This window comes from Oryctolagus cuniculus, chromosome 1 (genome assembly GCF_964237555.1).
Source record: "Oryctolagus cuniculus chromosome 1, mOryCun1.1, whole genome shotgun sequence".
NCBI classification, from domain to species: Eukaryota; Metazoa; Chordata; class Mammalia; order Lagomorpha; family Leporidae; genus Oryctolagus; species Oryctolagus cuniculus.
In genome coordinates this window covers 212,647,946-212,669,749 of record NC_091432.1, presented here as the reverse complement: position 1 = coordinate 212,669,749, position 21,804 = coordinate 212,647,946, and the positions used below count along the sequence as shown (strand labels likewise).

General features: G+C 40.2%; 1 protein-coding gene across 3 annotated transcripts in view; it reads left to right on the top strand.

The window, feature by feature from the left end:
* CTNNAL1 (catenin alpha like 1) overlaps window positions 1-19,896 on the top strand; it is a 68,677-nt gene extending 48,781 nt beyond the window's left edge. Inside the window, exons 11-19 of one of the 3 annotated variants that reach the window (XM_008255890.4) lie at window positions 1,375-1,525; window positions 4,758-4,795; window positions 9,498-9,545; window positions 9,638-9,792; window positions 14,638-14,686; window positions 17,755-17,811; window positions 17,938-18,051; window positions 18,719-18,802; window positions 18,947-19,896. In XM_008255890.4, coding sequence (XP_008254112.1) covers window positions 1,375-1,525; window positions 4,758-4,795; window positions 9,498-9,545; window positions 9,638-9,792; window positions 14,638-14,686; window positions 17,755-17,811; window positions 17,938-18,051; window positions 18,719-18,802; window positions 18,947-19,006 — 756 coding nt within the window. In that variant the 3' untranslated portion in view covers window positions 19,007-19,896. Of the gene's footprint in view, window positions 1-1,374; window positions 1,526-4,757; window positions 4,796-9,494; window positions 9,546-9,637; window positions 9,793-14,637; window positions 14,687-17,754; window positions 17,812-17,937; window positions 18,052-18,718; window positions 18,803-18,946 lie in introns of all 3 variants that reach the window. The other 2 variants (XM_008255847.4, XM_008255935.4) reach the window with 2 other exon arrangements.
* Window positions 19,897-21,804: the final 1,908 nt, after the last annotated feature.

The window sequence follows — 21,804 nt, the reverse complement described above, 5'->3', positions numbered from 1 at the left end:
TAGACCACCTAGGATGATTCTGCCCATGTGTGTTTTGCAAGAAGCAGTGTGGTATAGTAGAAAGAGCCTGGACTTTGGGACAGGAAATTCTAAGTTCAGATATCAGCTCTGCATATATAAGTTAGAGGATCTTGAACAAGTTACTCAGTATCATTGAACTTCAGTTTCTTTAGCCATAAAATGGAAGTGATGCTTATTTGGGAAGAGCAGTATTTTGCTTGTATGGTTTTTGTTTTTAAAGATTTGTTTATTTATTTGAAAGGCAGAGTTACAGATTGGCAAAGGCAGAGAGAGAGAGGGAGAGAGAGAGAGAGAGAGAGGTCTTCCATTTGCTGGTTCATTCTCCAGATGGCCACATCTGCACAGATCTGAAGCCAGGAGCTTCTTCCGGGTCTCCCATGTGGGGCCCAAGGACTTAGACCATCTTCTACTGCATTCCCAGACCATAGCAGAGAGCTGGACTGGAAGTGGAGCAACCGGGACATGAACCAGCATTCTTATGGGATGCCGGCACTGCAGGTGGCAGCTTTACCTGCTATACCACAGTGCTGGCCCCTGCTTGTGTGTTTTTGAGGATTAATGTGTATAAAGCAACTGGCACAGTATCTCAGCCACATATCTAATTAGGTACTTGTAGGTATGTATGTCACCACTAGCACTGCTGCCTACCACAACTACTACTACCATCGCTGATACTGCTACCATTACTACTATATCATCACCACTACTGTTATTTGTTCTACTACCATAAACAATACATTCTTTGTACTCTGAGTATAATGCTTTAAACTGGGACCATTGTTGTGGCATAGAGTGTTAAGCTGCTGCCTACAATGCCTTCATCCCCTCTGGGTGCCTGTTCCACTTCCTATGCCAATGGACTTGGGAAAACAGCAGAAGATGGCCCAAGTACTTGGGACCCTGCAGCCACATGGGAGATGCAGAAGAAGCTCCTGGCTCCCAGCTTTGGCCTGGCCCAGTCCTGGCTGTTGCAGCCATTTGGGGAGTGAACCAGCAGATGGAAGATCTATCCCTCTTTTTTTTTCTCTCTCTAACTTTGCCTCTCAAATAAGTAAGTCTTTTGAAAAATAATGCTTTGAATTATGTTATGGAAATAGCTTTGTTGAAAAAAAAATTGCTCCCTGAATGCAGGTTTGTGTATAATAAATCATACTATTTCTGCATAGATCACATGATAAGACACACCAAGTTTTATTTCTACCTTGTAACTCTGTATTGCCCAACGTGGGGCTTGTGTATGGAAATTACTCCATAGTTGTTGAGTGAATTCAACACTACAGAGTTAAATTTGGCCTCCAGTATGATAGGGCTAAGATTTTGAAATTCACACCTGTGTATTTTGTGTTTCTTCAGATAATCTCTGCTGCTGAAACACTGACGTTGCATCCATCTAGCAAAATTGCTAAAGAAAACTTGGATGTATTTTGTGAAGCCTGGGAATCCCAAATTAGTGACATGTCCACGCTACTAAGAGAAATCACTGATGTGTTCGAAGGAAGACGAGGTGAGAAACTGCCCATACACTGAAATGTATTGTGATTTTTAATGTTACTGTTTTAGTTTTTTAACATCAAACTTCAAACGCAAAATGAATTATCATTATAAAAACCCAGCTTTTTTATAGTAAAGTATCTTCCATGGAAAAATTATGAAAATATTATTTGTCCTTCTTCATTTTAGTATATAAGCTGCATAAACTGTAAAATTTGCTGTATAACAGTGCAATAGATCTCTCTGGGTTAATATTAACATACTAACTTTTTTGTTGAAGTCATTTTTTTATCTTCTAAATTGTTTTATAGTTTTAGTACAAGAGCTCATATATAATAGAGTAATTCTCTGATTTAATTCTACTAATTTCATAATGAAATGAATGTAGTTATTTGATTTTTGAATTGCTTTCCCTCCACTTGGATGGAATCTTTCCTTGATGACTACATAAACTTGGAATATTGCCTGTGGTGGGTAAGTTCATTGGTATTTCTCCAACATGTAGAGTAGATCGTACAACATATAGGAAGGCATCATTTTTGTTCTTTATTTTAATATCAAGTGGGAGTTTTGTTTACTTACCATTGCAGTATGTGTCTCATTATTTATGTCCATGTGTTCTTATACATTTCTCCCTTTGAATTATTTCTGTTAATGTTAAAGCATGCATTTTTAAAAAAATAAAATGTCAGTTACAGTCATAACATCAAATTACACATTAATTTTACTGAATATGAGCATTTAAACATCTCCTATTTTTAAAATACCCACTTAGAGTAAATGTTGATTTGCTTACGAATCAGGGAATGGTAGCTGTTGTAGCTCTAACGTCAGTTGTAAAGTATACTAAATGTTCCTGCATTCAAACATTTCTAAGGTAACTAGTCTGAATGGCATATCATTTTGATGCTTTGACCAAGTGTTTATAGTTCCATGGGCTTTTATATGAGGCAAGTTTCAAGTACTGTATTAAAAGGTAAAGTGATGCTGGCGCCGTGGCTCACTAGGCTAATCCTCCACCTTGTGGCGCCGGCACACCGGGTTCTAGTCCCGGTTGGGGCGCCGGCTTCCGTCCCGTTTGCCCCTCCTCCAGGCCAGCTCTCTGCTGTGGCCAGGGAGTGCAGTGGAGGATGGCCCAAGTGCTTGGGCCCTGCACCCACATGGGAGACCAGGAAAAGCGCCTGGCTCCTGGCTTTGGATCAGTGTGATGCGCCGGCCGCGGCAGCCATTGGAGGGTGAACCAACGGCAAAAGGAAGACCTTTCTCTCTGTCTCTCTCTCTCTCTCACTGTCCACTCTGCCTGTCAAAAATTAAAAAAAAAATAAAAAAAAGGTAAAGTGATATGATTGCTCTGTGTTTAAGGAAGAATGGGTCTCTTAGCTGTAGGGATGCTAGGAAACAAAGAGAAAGGCTTGGTGTGATAAAAGGACGCTTGACCTCCGGGAGCTGGAGCACCTGCTAGGCCCGGCTCTTTCTCTAGCTGCTGCCAGAGGGGCCCTTCCCCACTCTGGGCCTGAGTGTCCTCCGCTCAGTAAGGAAGGCCTTAGGCTGAGTGATCTCTGGGGCTGCAGCCAGCTCTACCAGTTTCTGCCTGAACATTGCCTGAGGTGCTTCTGGGCTCAGAGAATGAAGATGTTTCTAGCTGTGTCTCCATCCTGCCTGCTTCTTTTTAAAGGTCAGAGGAATATTCTAGCCATCGTTTTGTTTTGTTTTGAAATCAGGTGTCATCAACTCATGACGGTAGGAAGGGCTGGGCAGTGCCAGTGGGCAGCCCTCTGTTTGTCTTCCAAAGCCTGTATGTACAAAGGTGCTTCGAAAAGTTCATGGAAAAGTGGAATGAAAGCCTTAGCTAATTTTGGGATTTTGAAACCCATGCATATGAGAGGTCTTCAAAAATTTTCATGGAAAAATGCACATTATGAAAAAAACTGCTTGCATTTCAAAATTTTCTTCCAACCAATGAAGTTTTCTTTTATTTCTGTTTTTCCATGCACCTTTTGAGATATTGTCACATTTTACATATATAGTACATCCTAATTCAAACTAGCTATCTTTCTTTTTGTTTATATATTTTATTGATAGGGAGATACAGAGAGACAGAGAGATTTTCCATCCTCTGGTTCACTCCCCAATAGCTGGAGCTGGACCAGAACAAAGCCAGAAGCCTGGAATTCCATCTAGGTCTCCCATGTAGGTAGCAGGGACTGTGTACTTGGGCCATTGTCTGTTGCCTCCCAGAGTGCTCATTATCAGGAAGCTGGATTGGAAGTGCAGTAGCGAGACTTGAATCGGCACTCCAACGCTTAGTCTACCATACCACAATGCCCACTGACTGGCCACTTTTTAAGTATATGAAATTTTAAGTATTTGTATAAACCATCTTACAAGTTTACACGGTTCATGTAATTAATAGTCATCCTATGAGAAAAGGGATGATTTAGCACTGTTACATTGTTTTTATTAGATTGGGCCATATGAAATTGGTGTTTTTGTGTTTCTAATTGGCTGAGTATTAGTAATTTCATACCTAATATATGATAACTGAATACATATATTTTCCTCGAAGAAGCAATTATGTTCAAATCTTGTCTTGAATTCTTACCCCAGATATCACAAACTAGCTTTAAAACTATTTTATCATCCATTGTACTCTGTGTACCTGATGTGGAAGAGTGATGGCAGTCAGCGCAGAGTTGAAGTGGGTGCTGCACATCCCTTTCTTGGTTGAGATACTGTGCTTCCTGCCATGGGTCAGTTCACAGCCCCACAGACTGTTGCTTTATTTCATCTCCTTTTCTTGTACATGGGGGCTTTCTTCTTCCCTAAGGGGATGTAGTCTGAGGTTAGTTTTAAAGGATCTGGTCTGGTACCTGCAGAAAAGGAAGGCACTGTGATACTGATAACCAAGGACTCCAGTTTCAGTAGAGGCAGGCTGCTGTAAAAGGACTCTATAAATGAAACTGATTGTAGGTACAAGCTGCCATCTGCGAGGCATTGTTTTTCTCTCTTTACCTAGGAAGAGGTAGAGACTGGCTAACACAGGCAACTTAGAGATGCAACTGTTGATAGTTTTCACATTCACCAGCAGAATCACAAGTTTATTTCTGAATTACCTGTAATTAATAAAATAAATTAGCAAAATAATATACTAATTTTCCTGTTTGTTTAATAATTTTTTAAGTTAAATATGAACAATAGAAATATATTAATGGGAAAAAATTTTAAATTATATGTGTTATTTGTAGGAGAGAAGTATGGCTACCTTTCACTTCCAAAGACAACGGTAAGTAGAAAATTACATGCAATTCAGACTCTTTTAAAAAAGTTATTTGAGAGGCAGAAAGGCAGAGAGATAAGAGAGACATAGAGTGCTCTCACTGGCTAGTTCATTCCTCAAATCTCTCCATAACTGGGACTGTGTTGAGGCTGGAGCTGAGCCAGGAACTCAATCTGGGTCTCCTCTGTGGGTGGCAGGAACCCAATTAGTTGAACTATCATTGCTGCCTCCTGGGGTCTGCATTAGCAAACAGCTGGAGTCAGGAGATAAAACTGGGTATCAAACCCATGTACTTTGATATGAGATCCAGATGTCTTAACCACTAGGCTAAATGCCATCTCCATTTCAGATGTTTTTATTCAGAATTCAGATTATGCTACTGATTCCTATTACTGTTCTCTGCCTCACATACCTAAATACAAATAATTGTCATTATGGGAAAATTAGGATATTAAATATTGTCTGTTCAGAGTTTTTATTCTGGGTAGCAATCTAGATGTGGCATATTCTCTGAACACATATGTTGGGTTTAGGGGTTTGAAAGAATAGATAATAGAATTTGTGATTAATAAGAAATCATTATCTAAGGCCAGAAGTTGTTTTGTTCTCCCTATCTTGGATCTAATTTGCAAGGTTATATTGGAATTATTTTTGGCACAAATAACTTTCCTATGTTTTTTATGTAGAATAAAGTATGCCATATATATGGGAGGAGATAGAAAGTAACAAATTAATTGAGCACTGGTCTAAGACCCCTTTGGGGAAGAAAATTCTCGTTGTCTTGCAGATAGATTTTAACATTAGTCATGTTACCCTGGTGACATTTCGATGACCCCAGCAATTCATTTGTAGAGATCATTTTATGGAGATTTATAATTTTGAATAAAATGCAGAATATGGAAAGTAGAGATTATGATAAGAAAGAGAATCAGTTATCAAGAAGGACCATTCTTCTAGAACCATCAAATGTCATAATAACTCCAACTTCAAAAGTAGAGGAAAAATAATGAGCTGTGTAGAAGTAGCTTCTCAGCAGGAAGTGGTCCTGATGGTAAATGAGAAAATCAAAGATTTATCAATTATACCCAGTTACCCAATAACAAAGAAAGGGTCACTTTTATGGCTGATAGTGTTTATAACAGGCAAAGTTTTATATGAGGTGAACCTAAGAAATTCATTCATTCAGAGCCAGTGTTGTGATGCTGGCATTCCATATCAGATTGCTGGTTTGAGTTCCAGCTGCTCCACTTCTGATCCAGCTTTCTGCTAACATGCCTGGGAAGGCAGTGGGTGATGACCCAAGTATTTGGACCCTTGCTACCTATGTGAAAGACCCAAATGGAGTTCCTGGCTCCTGGCTTTGGCTTGGCCCAGATCTGACTATTGTGGCCATTTGGGGAGTGAACCAGCAGATCAAAGATCTGTGTCTGTCCCTCTCTCACTATTGCTCTGCATATCAAGTGAAAAAATAAATCTTTAAAAAATTCATTCATTTATTTGTTAAACATTTCTTGATCAGTGAGCTATTTGCTAGGCACTATGCTAGCACTGGTGCAAAAATGATAGAAAAGGTGTTAAATTATAAATTCTACAGGTAGAGATTTAAAAAAATAATTTTGTTCACTCTGATATTCTTTTTGCCTAGAACTGCCTGGCACAAATTTAACACTCAGAAAATAATGTTATAATTTGTTGAGTTGGTGAAAAAAGGCATGGCCTCTGCTACTGTGAAGTTTACAGTCTAGTACATCACTGCCTAATAGAAAAATAATTAGGCAATGACTTTGAACAGCCCTTGTCTCAACTGTTAAGGAACAGTTTTTTTTTTTTTTTTTTTTTTTTTTTGCCTCTTACAATTTGTTGAATTCTAAGTACAGAGTTAATTTTCTGTGTATAAAGTTAATTGAAAATAAATCTTTGTAAGAAATAAGACTGGGGATAGGAGAGGGAGGAGAAAGAGGGGTTGGAGTGTGGGTAGGATGGTGGGTAGGGTAGGAAGAATCACTATGTTCCTAAAGTTGTATTTATGAAATGCATGCAGTTTGTATTCCTTAAATAAAAGGTTTCTGGGGGTTGGGGAAGAAATATAATTTGGGGCTGGTGCTGTGACATAGTGGGTAAAACTGCCACCTGCAGTGCTGGCATCTCATATGGACATCAGTTCAAGACCTGGCTGCTCCACTTCCAATCCAGCTCTCTGCTGTGATCTGGGAAAGCAGTAGAATATGGCCCAAGTCCTTAAGCCCTTGCACCTGTGAAGGAGACCCAACAAAAGCTCCTAGCTACTGGCTTCGGATAAGCCCAGCTCTGGCCATTGTGGCCATGTGGAGAGTGAACCAACAGATAGAAAATCTCTCTCTCTCTGCCTCTTGCCTCTCTGTAATTGCACCTTTCAAATAAACAAATAAATCTTTTAAAAAAAAAAAGAAATATAATTCAAGGCACATTTGTAATTTAACATTTTATAGTAGTCATCTTGAAAAATAAATGAAATTAATTTAAAAGTTTATTTAATCCAATATATCACAGATATTATCATGTCAACATGTAATCAACATGTGAATTTGGAAATCTTATATAGTCATTTTGTCATATAAGTCTTCAAAGTCTGGTATGTGGGTTTTTTTTTTTTTTTTAAGATTTATTTACTTTACTTGAAAGGTGGAGTTATAGAGAGGGAGAAGCAGAGGGAGAGAGAGAGTCTATCATCCATTGGTTCATTCCTCAAATGGCCATGACAGCTGGAGCTGGACCAGTCTGAAGCCAGGAGCCAGGATCTTCTTCTGGGTCTCCCACATAGGTGCAGGGGCCCAAGGACTCTCCCAGGCACATTAGCAGGGAGCTGGATCAGGAGTGGGGCAGCTGGGACTTGAACTAGAGCCCATATGGGATGCCAGTGCTGTAGGTGGTGGCTTAACCCACTGCGCCACAGTACCAGCCTGTGATATGTGTTTTACACTCACAGCACATCTCAGTTCAGAGTAGCCACAATTCATGTATTCAGTAGCAGTGTGTGGCTACCATATTGGATATTAGAGATTTAAACTCATGTAGGAAGAAAATGAGCAGAAAGCAGAGAAAAAATGTTGATGATTATTAATAGTGTCAGAGTGATAAACAACAAATGGTGATTATTATGACAGAACTGACAATGAAGAGAGAAAATAAAGCTTTTAAAGCTGCGGATGTAGAAATGACATTAGGAATGATCAGTGGTTCAGAGAAAGAATACATGATAAATCAAATCCCTAAACTTTGAGAAGGGCATACAATTGACTAATTAATGTATGTTTTGAGGTGGGACTGGCATTTAATACTGAAATATACCTCTAGAGAATGGAAAGTAGTTGGTGAGAAAGCAGTTATGACATTGCAGACTGATTCTGTGGCTTTTTTGGAAAATAATTTCTATGCTGTAAGCTATATCAGAACAGTTTGAAAAAGTATGGATAGAAACTTGTTTGTTATTATTTTCAGCCAACTTAACCCTAAAAGATGGTGTTATAGGTAATAGCCCACTGGGCTTAAGCAAGTAAGGATAGATGGACTGCTCTTGTACATGCTGTGACTTAGGGCTGCCACAGAATAATTGTCTGAGGATTAGAGAAGACATTAGGAGACTTTTAAAAAGGTCCAATGGAGCAAAAACGTTACTGAGCTGAATATAAGCTTCATGTCTAAGTAACATGATTTTAGAATCATGAACCATTCCCTCAGTTGAGGATAGCATAGCTAGTGATATTCCTAGAAAATTGTAGAGCTCTTCTTTTGGAAGCAAAGTGTGTGTTTCTGTGTAGAATTTATGTTTCGATTGGCAAAAATGGCTCTCTGAACTTGTTGGGCCTCTTTTATTTTCTAACCCTCGCAATACTGGTACTCTAACCTCACCAGCAGGGGCCATCATCTCCAGGGAACTTTGGAATATAGTTTTCAAAGGCAGATTTCTGTTGGTGGTGATATAGTCTGTTAGAGCACTCGATTCTTTAAGTAAATAGGCATCTAAGGACCTAACTGATATGCAAAATTTTTCTTCCTCCTTCTTGGGAAGAAGTTTCTCTGAGTTTCAATTAGTTTATATAAAAGCAAACCTGCTCTTTCAAAAACAGAAACCACTGAACATTAGCTCACACATTAAATCGTAAATTCCTAGTCTAATCTCTTTACAACCTGGGATATGGGATTAGCAGTGGGATGTCAGTGAAAGCAGCCTTAAAGGGACTGAACCCTGGAGTCATAACCCTAGGAAAATATGGAATGCTACATACAGTGGTTGATTTTAATACATTATTTCATAGGTATAAATGAAGCCTTATAGTAATCTTGTTGCAATCGGGAGGTCAGGGAGGTTTGGGGGACTTTGGAAGTGGATTCGAAGATGTTGCAGAAGTTGTCTGAAAGCCCCTGAAGCCCTTGTGCAAAGAGGATTGCCCCTGTGGACGCAGAGGACACAGAGCAGGACAGGACACCCACCTGCTGTCTCTGGCCCTATGTCTGAAACCGATAACCTGTTCAAAGCCGAACTCACCTTCTGGTGGAGTATTTGCAATTGGTTTGTTTAATTTAAACCACGTAGTATAACTGCACACTGAATATGTTTACATTAGACTTTAGTTCAAGTATTTTTGGTGTGCTTACTATTTCTGTTGTATTTCCTCACACGTAAATGTGCTGCTTTGTAAGATATCTTAATCTCCTTTGTTGTCAGAAGAATAACGCGAATGTCAAATCATCAAAGTCGGACAGGCCTGACTCTGAGGTAGGGTCTTTCCCCTTCTCATAGTCTTACATCTAATTTTCCCTTCTGCCGGTAATGACAGAGGTGTTGTGATTACCTTGTGGATTTTGTAGGAACAAGCCAGGGTAGCACGACTGGGACTGAAGCTGGGTTTGCTCTCCTCTGATGCTGACTGCGAGATTGAGAAGTGGGCAGATCAGGAGAATGAGATTGTTCGGCACGGACGGAACATGTCCAGGATCGCCTATTCTCTCTATTTGTTTACCAGGTAAGTGAGGTTACATTCTGGTCTTTTGAAATCAGTATAACCATAACTGGGAGAAAGAGAAAGTGCCAAGTTAATTCACTGAGAGGCTGAGGTCGGTATCAAATATGTGGTAAAGAGACTACATGTGGTTATCATGGCAGTTTACTTTAGTGACTGCAGCAAGAAGATCCATCTACTTAATTAGGGTTTAGGTTTAGAAGGAATCCTAGTTTTTTGCCCCATTCTTGCCATAGGTTTTTTTTTTTTTAAAGATTTATTTATTTATTTGAAAGTCAGAGTTCCGTAGTTACACAGAGAGAAGGAAAGGCAGAGAGAGAGGTCTTCCATCCGATGGTTCACTCCCCAGTTGGCCACAACGGTCGGAGCTGTGCTGATCCGAAGCCAGGAGCCAAGAGCTTCTTCTGGGTCTCCCACGTGGGTGCAGGGGACCAAGGACTTGGGCCATCTTCTACTGTTTTCCCAGGCCATAGTAGGGAGCTGGATTGGAAGTGGAGCAGCCGGGTCTCAAACCGGCGCCCATTTGGGATGCTGGTGATGCAGGCTAGGGTGTTTAACCCACCATGCCACAGCGCTGGCCCCTTGCCATAGTTTTGAAATAAAGTGTTTATATCCTGCTTTTTGTGAATCTGCATATCAATGTCTCACCCAGTTGGCATCTATATGCTTAGAAAGCACACCTTTTGTATTTTTATACAAGTGATTGATTAGATGTAGATCAAACAGTGGAGCTGTGAAACCTGTCTCTGTTGGTTGCCAAACCTCTATGTATCAGCATTCATAATGTTGAGCAGAACTTTGCTAACTTCAGTATGGCCTGGCCTATAGTCTTTGTCTTGTTCAAATTACAAGACTGTTGATCAATCACCTTGTTGAGACCAGTGTTGATCATATTCCATAGTGTCTCATTATCTTCACATGTGGAACAGGAATTGCACTTAGCAATCACCTTGTTGAAGTCAATGTTGATCACATTCCACAGTCATTCATTATAATAATCATCATATGTCGTATAGGAATTCCACTTAGCTAAAATCAGTTATCTGTTCAACAAGCTGTTGTAGAATTTCCTCAAGGAATAACTTCAGAATTTTTACTCTGCTTCTGAAGTCTGTTTTTTTCCACTTTTGGAAATCTGGAGGATACTAGATATTTTCTAGGTTTCAATACTTGGTATCTTCCTGGTGGCCCCTCGCTTCATTTTGCTTTTAGAAGTGAAGATTATCAGAATCAGGTCATATATATATAAGCTGTCTTATGAGTATTCTGGAAGGTGGAGCAGTTGGGTCTAGAGACTAAAGCTCAAGTCAAGTAGTTTGAGTCTCTGGAAGGAGCGGGGCTTGGGGGCCAAAAAGAATAATCCTTTCTCTCATCCAAGTTCTAAACAAACAAACAAACAAACAAGCAAAAAAATAGAACAACGGGAGTCAATAATATTTATATTGATAAAGCTGATTGACAGAATGCAGTTCATATTCACAGGCAGATCAGTTTTTAAAAATGATCTCTAGAGGGGCCGGCACTGTGGCTCACTTGATTAATCCTCCACCTGCAGCGCTGGCATCCCACATGGGCGCTGACTTCCAGTCCCACTTGCTCCTCTTCCAGCCCAGCTCTCTGCTGTGGCCCAGGAGGGCAGTGGAGGATGGCCTAAGTGCTTGGGCCCTGCCACCCACATGGGAGACCAGGAGAAGCACCCGGCTCCTGGCTTCAGATCGGCGCAGCACCAGGTGTGGCAGCCATTTGGGGAGTGAATCAATGGAAGGAAGATCTCTCTCTGTCTATAACTCTACCTGTCAAATAATAAAAAAAAAATGATCCCTAGAATTAAGAAACCCTATTCATAAGGGCAGAATATATTTCAGTAAACATATGAAAGAGCAGGTATCTATCTTTCTTTCTTTCTTGCTTTCTTGCTTTCTTTCTCTCTCTCTCTCTCTTTCTTTCTTTCTTTCTTTCTTTCTTTCTTAAAAAAAGATCTGTTTATTGTATTTGAATGGCAGAGTTACGGAGAGAGACAGACAGAGAAAGAGATCTTCCAACCTCTGGTTCACTCCCCAAATGGCTGTAACAGCCAGAGCTGGACCAGACCAAGGCCAGGAGCCAGGAGCTTCTTCCAGGTCTCCCACACAGGTGCAAGGGCCCAGACACTTGGGCCTTCTTCCACTGCTTTCCCAGGAGTTTCCTCCTTTAATAGCTTGTAGCTAGTTTGTTCTGCTCTTGAGTCTTCCCAACATGAATTTTGGCCTAAGGGATTCATTCTTAGTTCCTACCTTTTAAACATTTGATAGCTCAAGTCTGCCAAAGGTTGTAAAATGGAATGGCTATGTTTACTTATATTTATAATATATTTGCATAGACTAACTGAAATAATAAAATTATAACTTTTGGATACTAGTCATTTCAGTAATGGTGAAACTCATGCTTTAAAAAAAGTTTGTGGGTAACAAAAACTAGAGAAATAATGCATACTGTATATTACATCTTCCCAAGTGTTTCATCAGTAGATTTTTTTTAAATGGCAACTACCCCTTTATCTAGTTCTTTTTTTTTTAAACTTTTATTTAGTAAATATAAATTCCCAAAGTACAGTTTATGGATTACAATGGCTTCCCCCCACATAACTTCCCTCCCACCCGCAACCCTCCCATCTCCCGCTCCCTCTCCCATTCCATTCACATCAAGATTCATTTTCAATTATCTTTATATACAGAAGGTCAATTTAGTATATATTAAGTAAAGATTTCATCAGTTTGCACCCACACAGAACATAAAGTGTAAAATACTGTTTCAGTACTAGTTATAGCATTAATTCACATTGGACAACACATTAAGGACAGAGATCCTACATGAGGAGTAAGTACACAGTGACTCCTGTTGTTGACTTAACAATTTGACACTGTTGTTTATGGCGTCAGTAATCTCCCTAGGCTCTGGTCATGAGTTGCCAAGGCTGTGGAAGCCTTTTGAGTTTGCCGACTTCGATCTTATTTAGACAAGGTCATAGTCAAAGTGGAAGTTCTCTCCTCCCTTCAGAGAAAGGTACCTCCTTCTTTGATGGCCCATTCTTTCTACTGGGATCTCACTCACAGAGATCTTTCATTTAGGTCCTCTTTTTTTAAGCCAAGACACTCTTTTTTTTTTTTTAAGATTTATTTTATTTATTTGAAAGACAAAGTTACAGAGAGAGGTAGAGACAGAGAGAGAGGTCTTCCATCTGCTGGTTCACTCCCCAGGTGGCTGCAATGGCCAGAGCTGTGCAAATCTGAAGCTAGGAGCCAGGAGCTTCCTCTGGGTCTCCCATGTGGGTGCAGGGGCCCAAGGACTTGGGCCATCTTCCACTGCTTTCCCAGGGCATATCAGAGAATGCTGGATTGGAGTAGGAGCAGCCGGGACTAGAACTGGCACCCATATGGGATACCGGCACTTCAGGCCAGGGCTTTAACCCACTGCGCCACAGCGCCGGCCCCTTAACTAGTTCTTATTTCACAATATTTTAGGATGATATGGGCGTGTTTGGTTCAGAGTCAGAATAGAGGATTGCGGTCAGGGCTAGAGTGCATCCCATGGATCCAGAGAAGTATGAGGGGCTGCCCCGTGAGGGTAGGTGCCTAAAGCTCTGCGGAGCGGGCCTTGCTACTTAGAATATGGGTGGTGTTCAGCAAGGATGGAATTGGAACAAAGAAAATGGATTTGCTATTGTGACTAAATACCTCGTGCTTACATTTTGGCAAATCTTGGTAATGTAGTTACCTTCTAGTGTAAGGTCACAAGTGCTTAATTTTTTTTTTAAACCATACTGTTTCTATTGCTGTTTTCCCAGTCTTTTCTGTTTTTCCCTTTTAACCTGTGGTTTACCAACCTCATCTTGGTACTTCTTCCTGAGGCCAACTGTTAGCCTTCGCAGTATTGGCCTTAGTAGTTTTCCTGGCGTTTCAGAGCCTTTCCTCAGGCTGTTTATGGTTGTCTTGATATATATTTAACAATTCACATTTCTTAATAATTTATATAGTCAAGATTTTCTGGTGCTTTATAGTTTAAAAAAATTCTCAGACATAACGGTGCCTTAATGTGATTTACAAACAGAGTTGGTTTTAATTTGGTTGTGGTTTCATAATTTCATTTGATCCCCTGAACAGTTTATCAGAGAATAGGAAATGTTCACATCTCATAGTTACTAAGTTATGGAATTTGTAGCTAGGAGATTCCAGATCTTCTGATTTATGCATAGTTCATTGCTCCTCCTAATGCTTTGTTATTCTCTGTTGTCATTTACTTTTCATTTTTAATGTTTTTAATTCTTGGAAGTTTTTAGTCTAATATTACCCAATCTTCTGTTGACAGTGGTAGCACAAGTACTGTTAGAATTATTTCATACACTCAAGGTTGAAACATAAAAGCTAGACGTCTCATCAAAGCTACGCATGTGAGTGCCTGCCAGACTTGAAGTTAGAATTACAAGTGAGAATTTCCTAATTTTTGGTCTGATCCTCTTTTCATTATGTAACAGACTCCTTTTGGTTAAGACATATTATCGGCTCTCATATATTAGAACTTATGAAGCAAAATGGAAAAGGTTAAAAAGGATACATAGAAATTACATATGTCAGTTTTAAAGTTTTTTAAGTTATAAAATTAACACGTATAATGCTTATTTGGGAAAAAAATAGCCTGAGAAATAATAGTTTTAAATATCAGTGTTGCTTTAAGACTAAATTCACAATATTATTAATCTACTCATATTATTCTTCCAAATTTGAGACCTGTTAATACACAAAATGCTCTAAAATATTAATATTATCTGATCAACTACCGAGCAATAATTCTTAATAATTCATTTTATTTTAGAGGAGAGGGGCCCCTGAAAACTTCCCAGGATTTAATACATCAACTAGAGGTATGTTTTGTTCCCATTTTATGCTACTTCTTTAATTCTGGGTGAAAAATAGATAATGACTGGTTTTCTAACTGACTCATTATATCATACATATGCTTGCAAGTATACACAGCTGTCTGCTAAAGAGAGAGGTAGAGAACAAGAAAGATAGAGGGCTTATACTAACATTTTGTGGAGCTTTCTTAGTTATCTCTTTGAAAAGAAACATATATAATAAGGTTAGAGTAGAAAAGGCTTTATTTATAGTCAAAAAATGCAATAGTGTTTTAGGTTTTCTCATGTGGATGAAATTCTCCTGTGAGTGGATGAAAATCCCTATTACTTTCTAGAGTTTGAAGGGCTTTTTGAGTTCTTCGTCAATGAATTGGGCGAATGATACTGAGATAATACATGAGAAACCAGTTGTCTTAGTTTTGAGACCATTTGACAGTACTCAGTACATGTTACTTTCCTTTCTTGCTTCCATATTTATGACAATTTGGAGTCATTTAGGGAAGAGACAAACCTGCTAACATCTACCCTTGTGTTCTGTATGTCTAAAGCAAATTCCCATAAGTCTCTTACTCTCTTCTCTCTAGGTAGAGGCTTTAGGTTGGCATTTGTGTTGCAAAATGCCTTCACTATTTCAGATGGTCCTCAGTTTGGCTGGTTTTCCTCTGTAGAACCAAGAGTGTTCTTGCACTTGAAATTTGAAATTTTTGACATTTTATCACTCCTCTCTCTGTTTTTTTTTTTTTTTTTTTTTTTTTCATTCCCATGTGCATCCGCCTGAACCTCTTCAGGAAAAAGGATTTCATCTTGAAGGTTGTCAACATGGTCAGAAGAACTGTAGAAAATGTTTTTTCTGGATTTTTCTACAAAGTAGGCTATAAGAGAGATATTTCCCTTAAAACAATTGGAATAAATTCTGGATTCACTCTAAGTCATGCCACACTTTACTACAAAAGATCCACTATTCACCTTCTTACTGTGTGAGTGGATTCAGTAATCCAGTGTCTGTCTCCACACCAATGACAACCGATCATCATCCGATGACATTCTTTGTTTAGGTTTGTCTCTGAGCTTGTCAGATCCTGGGACAAGAGCTCTTGGAGAAAAGTGAACAAAGAAAAGTACCTGTTCCCACAGAGCTTATGTTCTAGTGGCAGGAGATGGACAATTAAAAGTTAAATATATAACACATATGTATATCCTTGGAGATAAAATCCTGTAGGATATGAATATAGAAGTGATAGAGGGGCAATCAGAAAGGACCTATCTAAGCACTTGAGATTTAGGTAGAGTAGTATAATACTAATAAAGTGAGAGAGAGTGAGTTGGATGGGAAAGTGGGGATAGCATATTTAGATAAAACGAATGTAATGGCTCTGAGGTGGAGGGGAAGAGCTGGGTGTATCTGAAGAATACAGAGGCAGTGGGAGAGGGAGTAGAGTGAGCTCCAAGGGAGGTGGTGAAGTATGACATCTGAGTAGGTCATGGGAAGAACTTGGCTTGTTTTTCTCAGACAGAATGGTAAACCTGTTGAGAGTTTTGAGTAGAAATGGCATGATCTGACTTACACTTTGAAAGGTTTTTTTTTGGCTTAACCAAAAGGGTCAATGGTAGTGCCATTGACTGACATAGGGAACTCTGGTAACTATTTCCAGCCTCACAATAGCTGTCAGACTTGAGGGAAAACACTATATATGGAGAATGGAAATCATTCATTTTCTTTTGCTCATATTAAGTAGAAAGATCGAGCAGGATCTGTAAGACTGGTGTCAGGATAGTTCAGGAATGGAGAGACGTGGAAGTTAAACTGTGTTAAGGTGATTTTACATCCATGGTGTTCTGTGAGACCGACATAGAGCTTTGCAGGCTAGAAGGAAACAGAAGATCCATGAAACAGAAAAGTGGTAACATGGAGTAATTAGGCACACACAGGGAAAGGAATCACTGAAGTTGCTTAGAATCTCCATGTGAAGCTCATTGGTTTCTCTTTCAAAGGAGAGGGAAAGATGCAATGGATGGTTTGATTGTGAGGTCACACTCTCCACTGCTAACAAGGCATGAAGGCTATTGAATAGAGCGCAAAAGTTAACCCTGAAACTATTGCTTCTTCTTTCATATTCTTTAGCTAGTTTATTACCAAGACCTGTTCTTTTTCTTTTTTTTTTTTTTTTTAAAGATTTATTTTATTTATTTGAAAGAGTTACAGAGAGGTAGAGACAGAGAGGTCTTCCATCCGCTGGTTCGCTCCCCAGATGGCCGCAACGGCTGGAGCTGTGCCGATCTGAAGCCAGGAGCCAGGAGATTCTTCTGGGTCTCCCACACGGGTGCAGGGGTCCAAGGACTTGGGCCATCTTCTACTGCTTTCCCAGGCGATAGCAGAGAGCTGGATCAGAAGAGGAGCAGCCAGGACTAGGACCGGCGCCCATATGATGCCGGCGCTTCAGACCAGGGTGTTAACCCGCTGTGCCACAGTGCCGGCCCCCTGTTCTTTTTCTTTACAAATCACTCCCAGAATTACCCTGTTCTCCACATTATTATTGCCAACCACCTAAATCTAAGTCTTTATCTCTTTATTCTCCTGGTGTCTCTCACTCTAAAATATTCTACATATCATTTTTTTAAAAACATTTGTTTTATTTTTTTGAAAAGCAGAGTTACAAAGAGGGAGGCAGGAACTCCATCTGGGTCTCCCAAGTGGGTTCAGGGGTCCAAGCAATTGGACCTTGTTCCGCTGCTTTCCCAGGCACATTAGTAGGGAGCTACATTGGAAGTAGAGCAGCTAGGACTCAACTCAGCACTCATATGGCATGCTGGTATTGGAAGTGGTGACTTAACCCACTGCACCACAATGCCTACCCCTCTACATACCATTTTAACATAATATTCTAAAGATCCCTATCTTACCTGCACAAGTTCTTCTCCATCATCCTCTTCTCAGGATGCATAGTGAATTGTCACCACCTTTTTATAGTTGGTGATTTTTATGATGAGTATGTGTAGGTTTCATTAGTAAGTATATTTCTTATCAACTACTTGTGGGTATCATTTAAAACAGTAATGTTTTCCCTTCCCACCAGGTTTTTGCTGCGGAGGGTTTAAAGTTTACTTCAAGTATCCAAGGTTTTTCAAAACAGGTAACTCTTGTCTCTCTGCCTGGTGCTGGTTATAGTATCCTAGATACCCACTGGCATAGTATTAAGGTATCAAGATATTTAAGGTATTTCGTTGGGGGTGTTATAACTTCCTAAATTACATTTCAGCTGAAAGATGATGACAAACTTACGCTTCTCCTGGAAATAAACAAGCTAATCCCTCTATGCCACCAGCTCCAGACAATAACCAAGACATCTCTGCAGAATAAAGTACTTCTCAAGGTAAAGCAGAGGGAGGGAGTTACTCAGGTAGACTTTGAGAAACTTGCATACTTCTGTCTTTATCATATTTGCTCCAGGCTGTTTTTTCTTCAAAGAAAGTGTTAATACCTGCAGAGGCACAATTTATTTACATATTTCCCAATTTGATGGCAAGAATCTTTTATTATCTGCTTTTGTAACTGACCCCAGAGAGCAACACATTCACTGAATGAATTGGCTTTTTGGACAGGATTAATTCCATAGCACTGGCAGCTACTGCTAAATCCTGTCATCATCACCTGTCTGACCTGGGCATGAGTGCCTCCAAGGCTGGGCTCCCAGAATTTGTCTAAGGATATGTGGGTTTTTGCCCACAGAGCAGAGTGCAAGGAATGCCAAAGCAGGGAATTTGCTGTCACTATTTGGAGCATTTTGAGTAGCTCCTGAGTAGTCTGAAGGAGCACAGTTGCTTTTCCACCCATTCTTCCTGGGTGGAAACAGGAGTAAGACCTGGGTGACAACGCTGCACTTGTGTTCTGGGGCCTTGAGTCAGCTCCTGTGATCTCTGTACCTTCCAGACCCTTTGTAGTTCCACAATGGAGAAATGCCATTTTCACATCAACTATATGATAAAGTTTTGTGAATTCCCACTTGTAGAATACGATTTGCACGCTTTCTGTCACTATAGGTTGACAAATGTATTACAAAGACAAGATCCATGATGGCGCTCTTGGTTCAACTTCTTTCACTTTGCTATAAACTGCTGAAGAAGGTAAGGCAGTTTTTCTATCTTCAACTCATATTTGAAAAGTTAAAGGAAATTGCAAAAAAAAATTAGTAATTACTACTAATTTTGCAGCTTTTTTTTTTTCAGAATAAAGCAGAAATTAATTGTCTTAACTCTTTCTAACTTCAGACAGAAAATGTCAGATGGGTCTCGGTTACAAATAAAGACACCGTGGATGGTAAAACCTGAGAAGATTTTGGAGTCCAGTTTTTGCAACATCTCTGGCAAAGCCGACATTTTTAAAAAGCAAATTATACTTTAAGAAATTCAACACATTTATAAAGAAAACAATACTGAAATCCTGCTTTATTTTCTGATCATGAAACTGGTTGTGAAGCTTTTGACGACTAATAATTGCCCTAATAGCAGTAAGAATTTTAATTGCAGTGTGATTTTAAAATGTAACATTGCATTAAAACTGTAAAAGTCAAACCAAATATCCCAGATGTCTTAATGACAACTCCATCCAAAGAAGCTATTTTGAATATGCACTCGCCTTTGGCATACTTTACTTTAACTGTTTTCTTATTTAAGCCTATCATCTAGAACACTAATTTCAGCAGAAAATATACAGCAGTTTGGGTGAACACAGGGTTTTGCTATAACAAATGGACTCTTCTTCAGTCCCTGTGTCCACCAAGTGTGACAAAATCCCCTCTGATGCTCCCTCTATCGCAGATCATGCTACTGGCCAGAGTTTGTTCTCTAAGAAATGTTTCACAGAGCAAGGGCTAACTGCTGCACTGCATGTACTTCTGAGCTCCTGAAAGCTGAGTACAGGAACCCACTCCACGGAATCCTGGAGGGAGCAATTCCTGGGGAATAGCAGATAGCCGTCTTCTGGTCCTAGGTCTAGCATAGCTAGCCAGTCTGCCCTGAATACTAGCTGTAATACTAAGCCTATTTTCCTGGCTTAAAAAATAGTTTTGATCTATTCTTCTCAGTATTGATATAATGGAAAAGAAGACAGAAGGATGGAACCAAGAAGCTGTTTAGATTTTGAGTAATTATACATTTTATAATGTGGCCCTGGAATGTGCATTACAAAATAAACAAACATCTTTATTTAGTCATTTTAATTCGTGTTGAAAACTTGTTTTTGTGCTGTGAGTTTTGATGGAAAGATCTGGCTGATAGGTTTTCTCTGCATGTTATACTATGATTGACTTTGTTTTGAGCTCATTTCATAGTGTTTGCATCCCTTGCTTTGAAATTCATTTTGATATCTGATGGGTCATGTCCTTGCCACGTGGCAGTAGATAGATGAGTCTGATGATTTTTCTGTGTCAGCCACCACAATCAAGATTCACGGATTTTGAAGAACCACAAGACTAATGATATTTTACTGAAGAAAACTTTGTTTTTTAAAGATGTATTTACTTGAAAGTCAGTTACACAGAGAGAAGAAGAGGCAGAGAGAGAGAGAGGTCTTCCATTCGCTTCTTCCGAGTCCCCCATGTGGGTGCAGGGGCCCAAGGATCTGGGCCATCTACTGCTTTCCCAGGCCATAGCAGAGAGCTGGATCGGAAGTGAAGCAGCTGGGACTTGAACCAGTGCCCATATAGGATGCTGACACTGCAGGTGTCGGCTTTACCCGCTATGCCACAGCCCTGTACCCTGAAGAAAACTTAAAAAAAAGATTTATTTGGGGACAGGTGCTGTGGCGAAGCAGGTTGAACCACCACCTACCTGCATTACGGGCATCCCATTTGGGTGCCTGTTCGAGTCCCAGCTGCTCCACTTCTGATCCAGTTCCCTGTTAATGTGCGTAGGAAAGCAACAGAGGATGGCCCAAATGCTTGGGCCCTCAAACCCACATGGGAGACCAGAAGCTGCTCCTGGCTGCTGGTTTTGGTTTGGCTCAGCCCTTGCTGTTGGGACTGTTTGGAGAGTGAACCAGTAGATGGAGAACTCTGTCTCTCCCTTCTCTTTCTGTAAGTCTGCCTTTCAAATAATTAAATCTTTAAAAAAAAAAAAAAAAAAAAAAACTCATCTGGATCTCCCACCTTGGTGGTAGAGACTCAAGTACTGGAGCCATAATCTGCTGATTCCCATGTACGTTAGCAGAAAGCTGGATCAGAAGTAGAACAGCCTGGATTTGAACAGGCACTCTGATATGGGATGTAGGGTCCCTAAGGGGCAGCTTAAACTGTTGTACCACAAAGCCCACCCCAAATAAAACCTTCACTTTTCACTATAGTCCTGGGAGAAAATGGGGTACACTTAGCTTAGTTAATGACTTTATAATTGTTTAAACAGAAAGTCTTCTTTTTTCTCTGAAACAAATATTCTTTTACATGACAGTAGACTTCCTGGGGGAATTATGTGTGAATATGTAAAGTAGATGCAGACTGTTTTACTGTCAGTTGTGTCTGTCTCATGTACTCTTGAACATTCACTGTGCCAACTGCTGTGCTCGTTTGTGCTCACATTTTCACTTCATAGCACCATCACTGTACGTGTTGCTACCTTGTCATATTCGATGTGCATATTTTAGGGATAACTGTCCTGGCATTCGCAGGGGTAGGGAACCTTCTTTCTGCCAAGAGCCATGTGGATATTTATAGCATCATTCGGGGAGCATACAAAATTAGCCACTCAAAAATCAGCCTGCTGAGGACGCATTGAATTTCAAGTCCTGCCTGCAGTTGTCTTGGCAGGGCCAGACCAGTGATTTCCGGGACCTTACATGACATTTCACCACCCCGGGTTACAAGACGTTTTGCTTTGAACTAAAACTAATTTTAAATTTTATTTAAAAGATGTTGTTAGCCGGCGCCGCAGCTCACTAGGCTAATCCTCCGCCTTGCGGCGCCGGCACCCTGGGTTCTAGTCCCGGTCAGGGCGCCGGATTCTGTCCCAGTTGCCCCTCTTCCAGGCCAGCTCTCTGCTGTGGCCCGGGAAGGCAGTGGAGGATGGCCCAAGTGCTTGGGCCCTGCACCCCATGGGAGACCAGGAGGGGCACCTGGCTCCTGCCTTCGGATCAG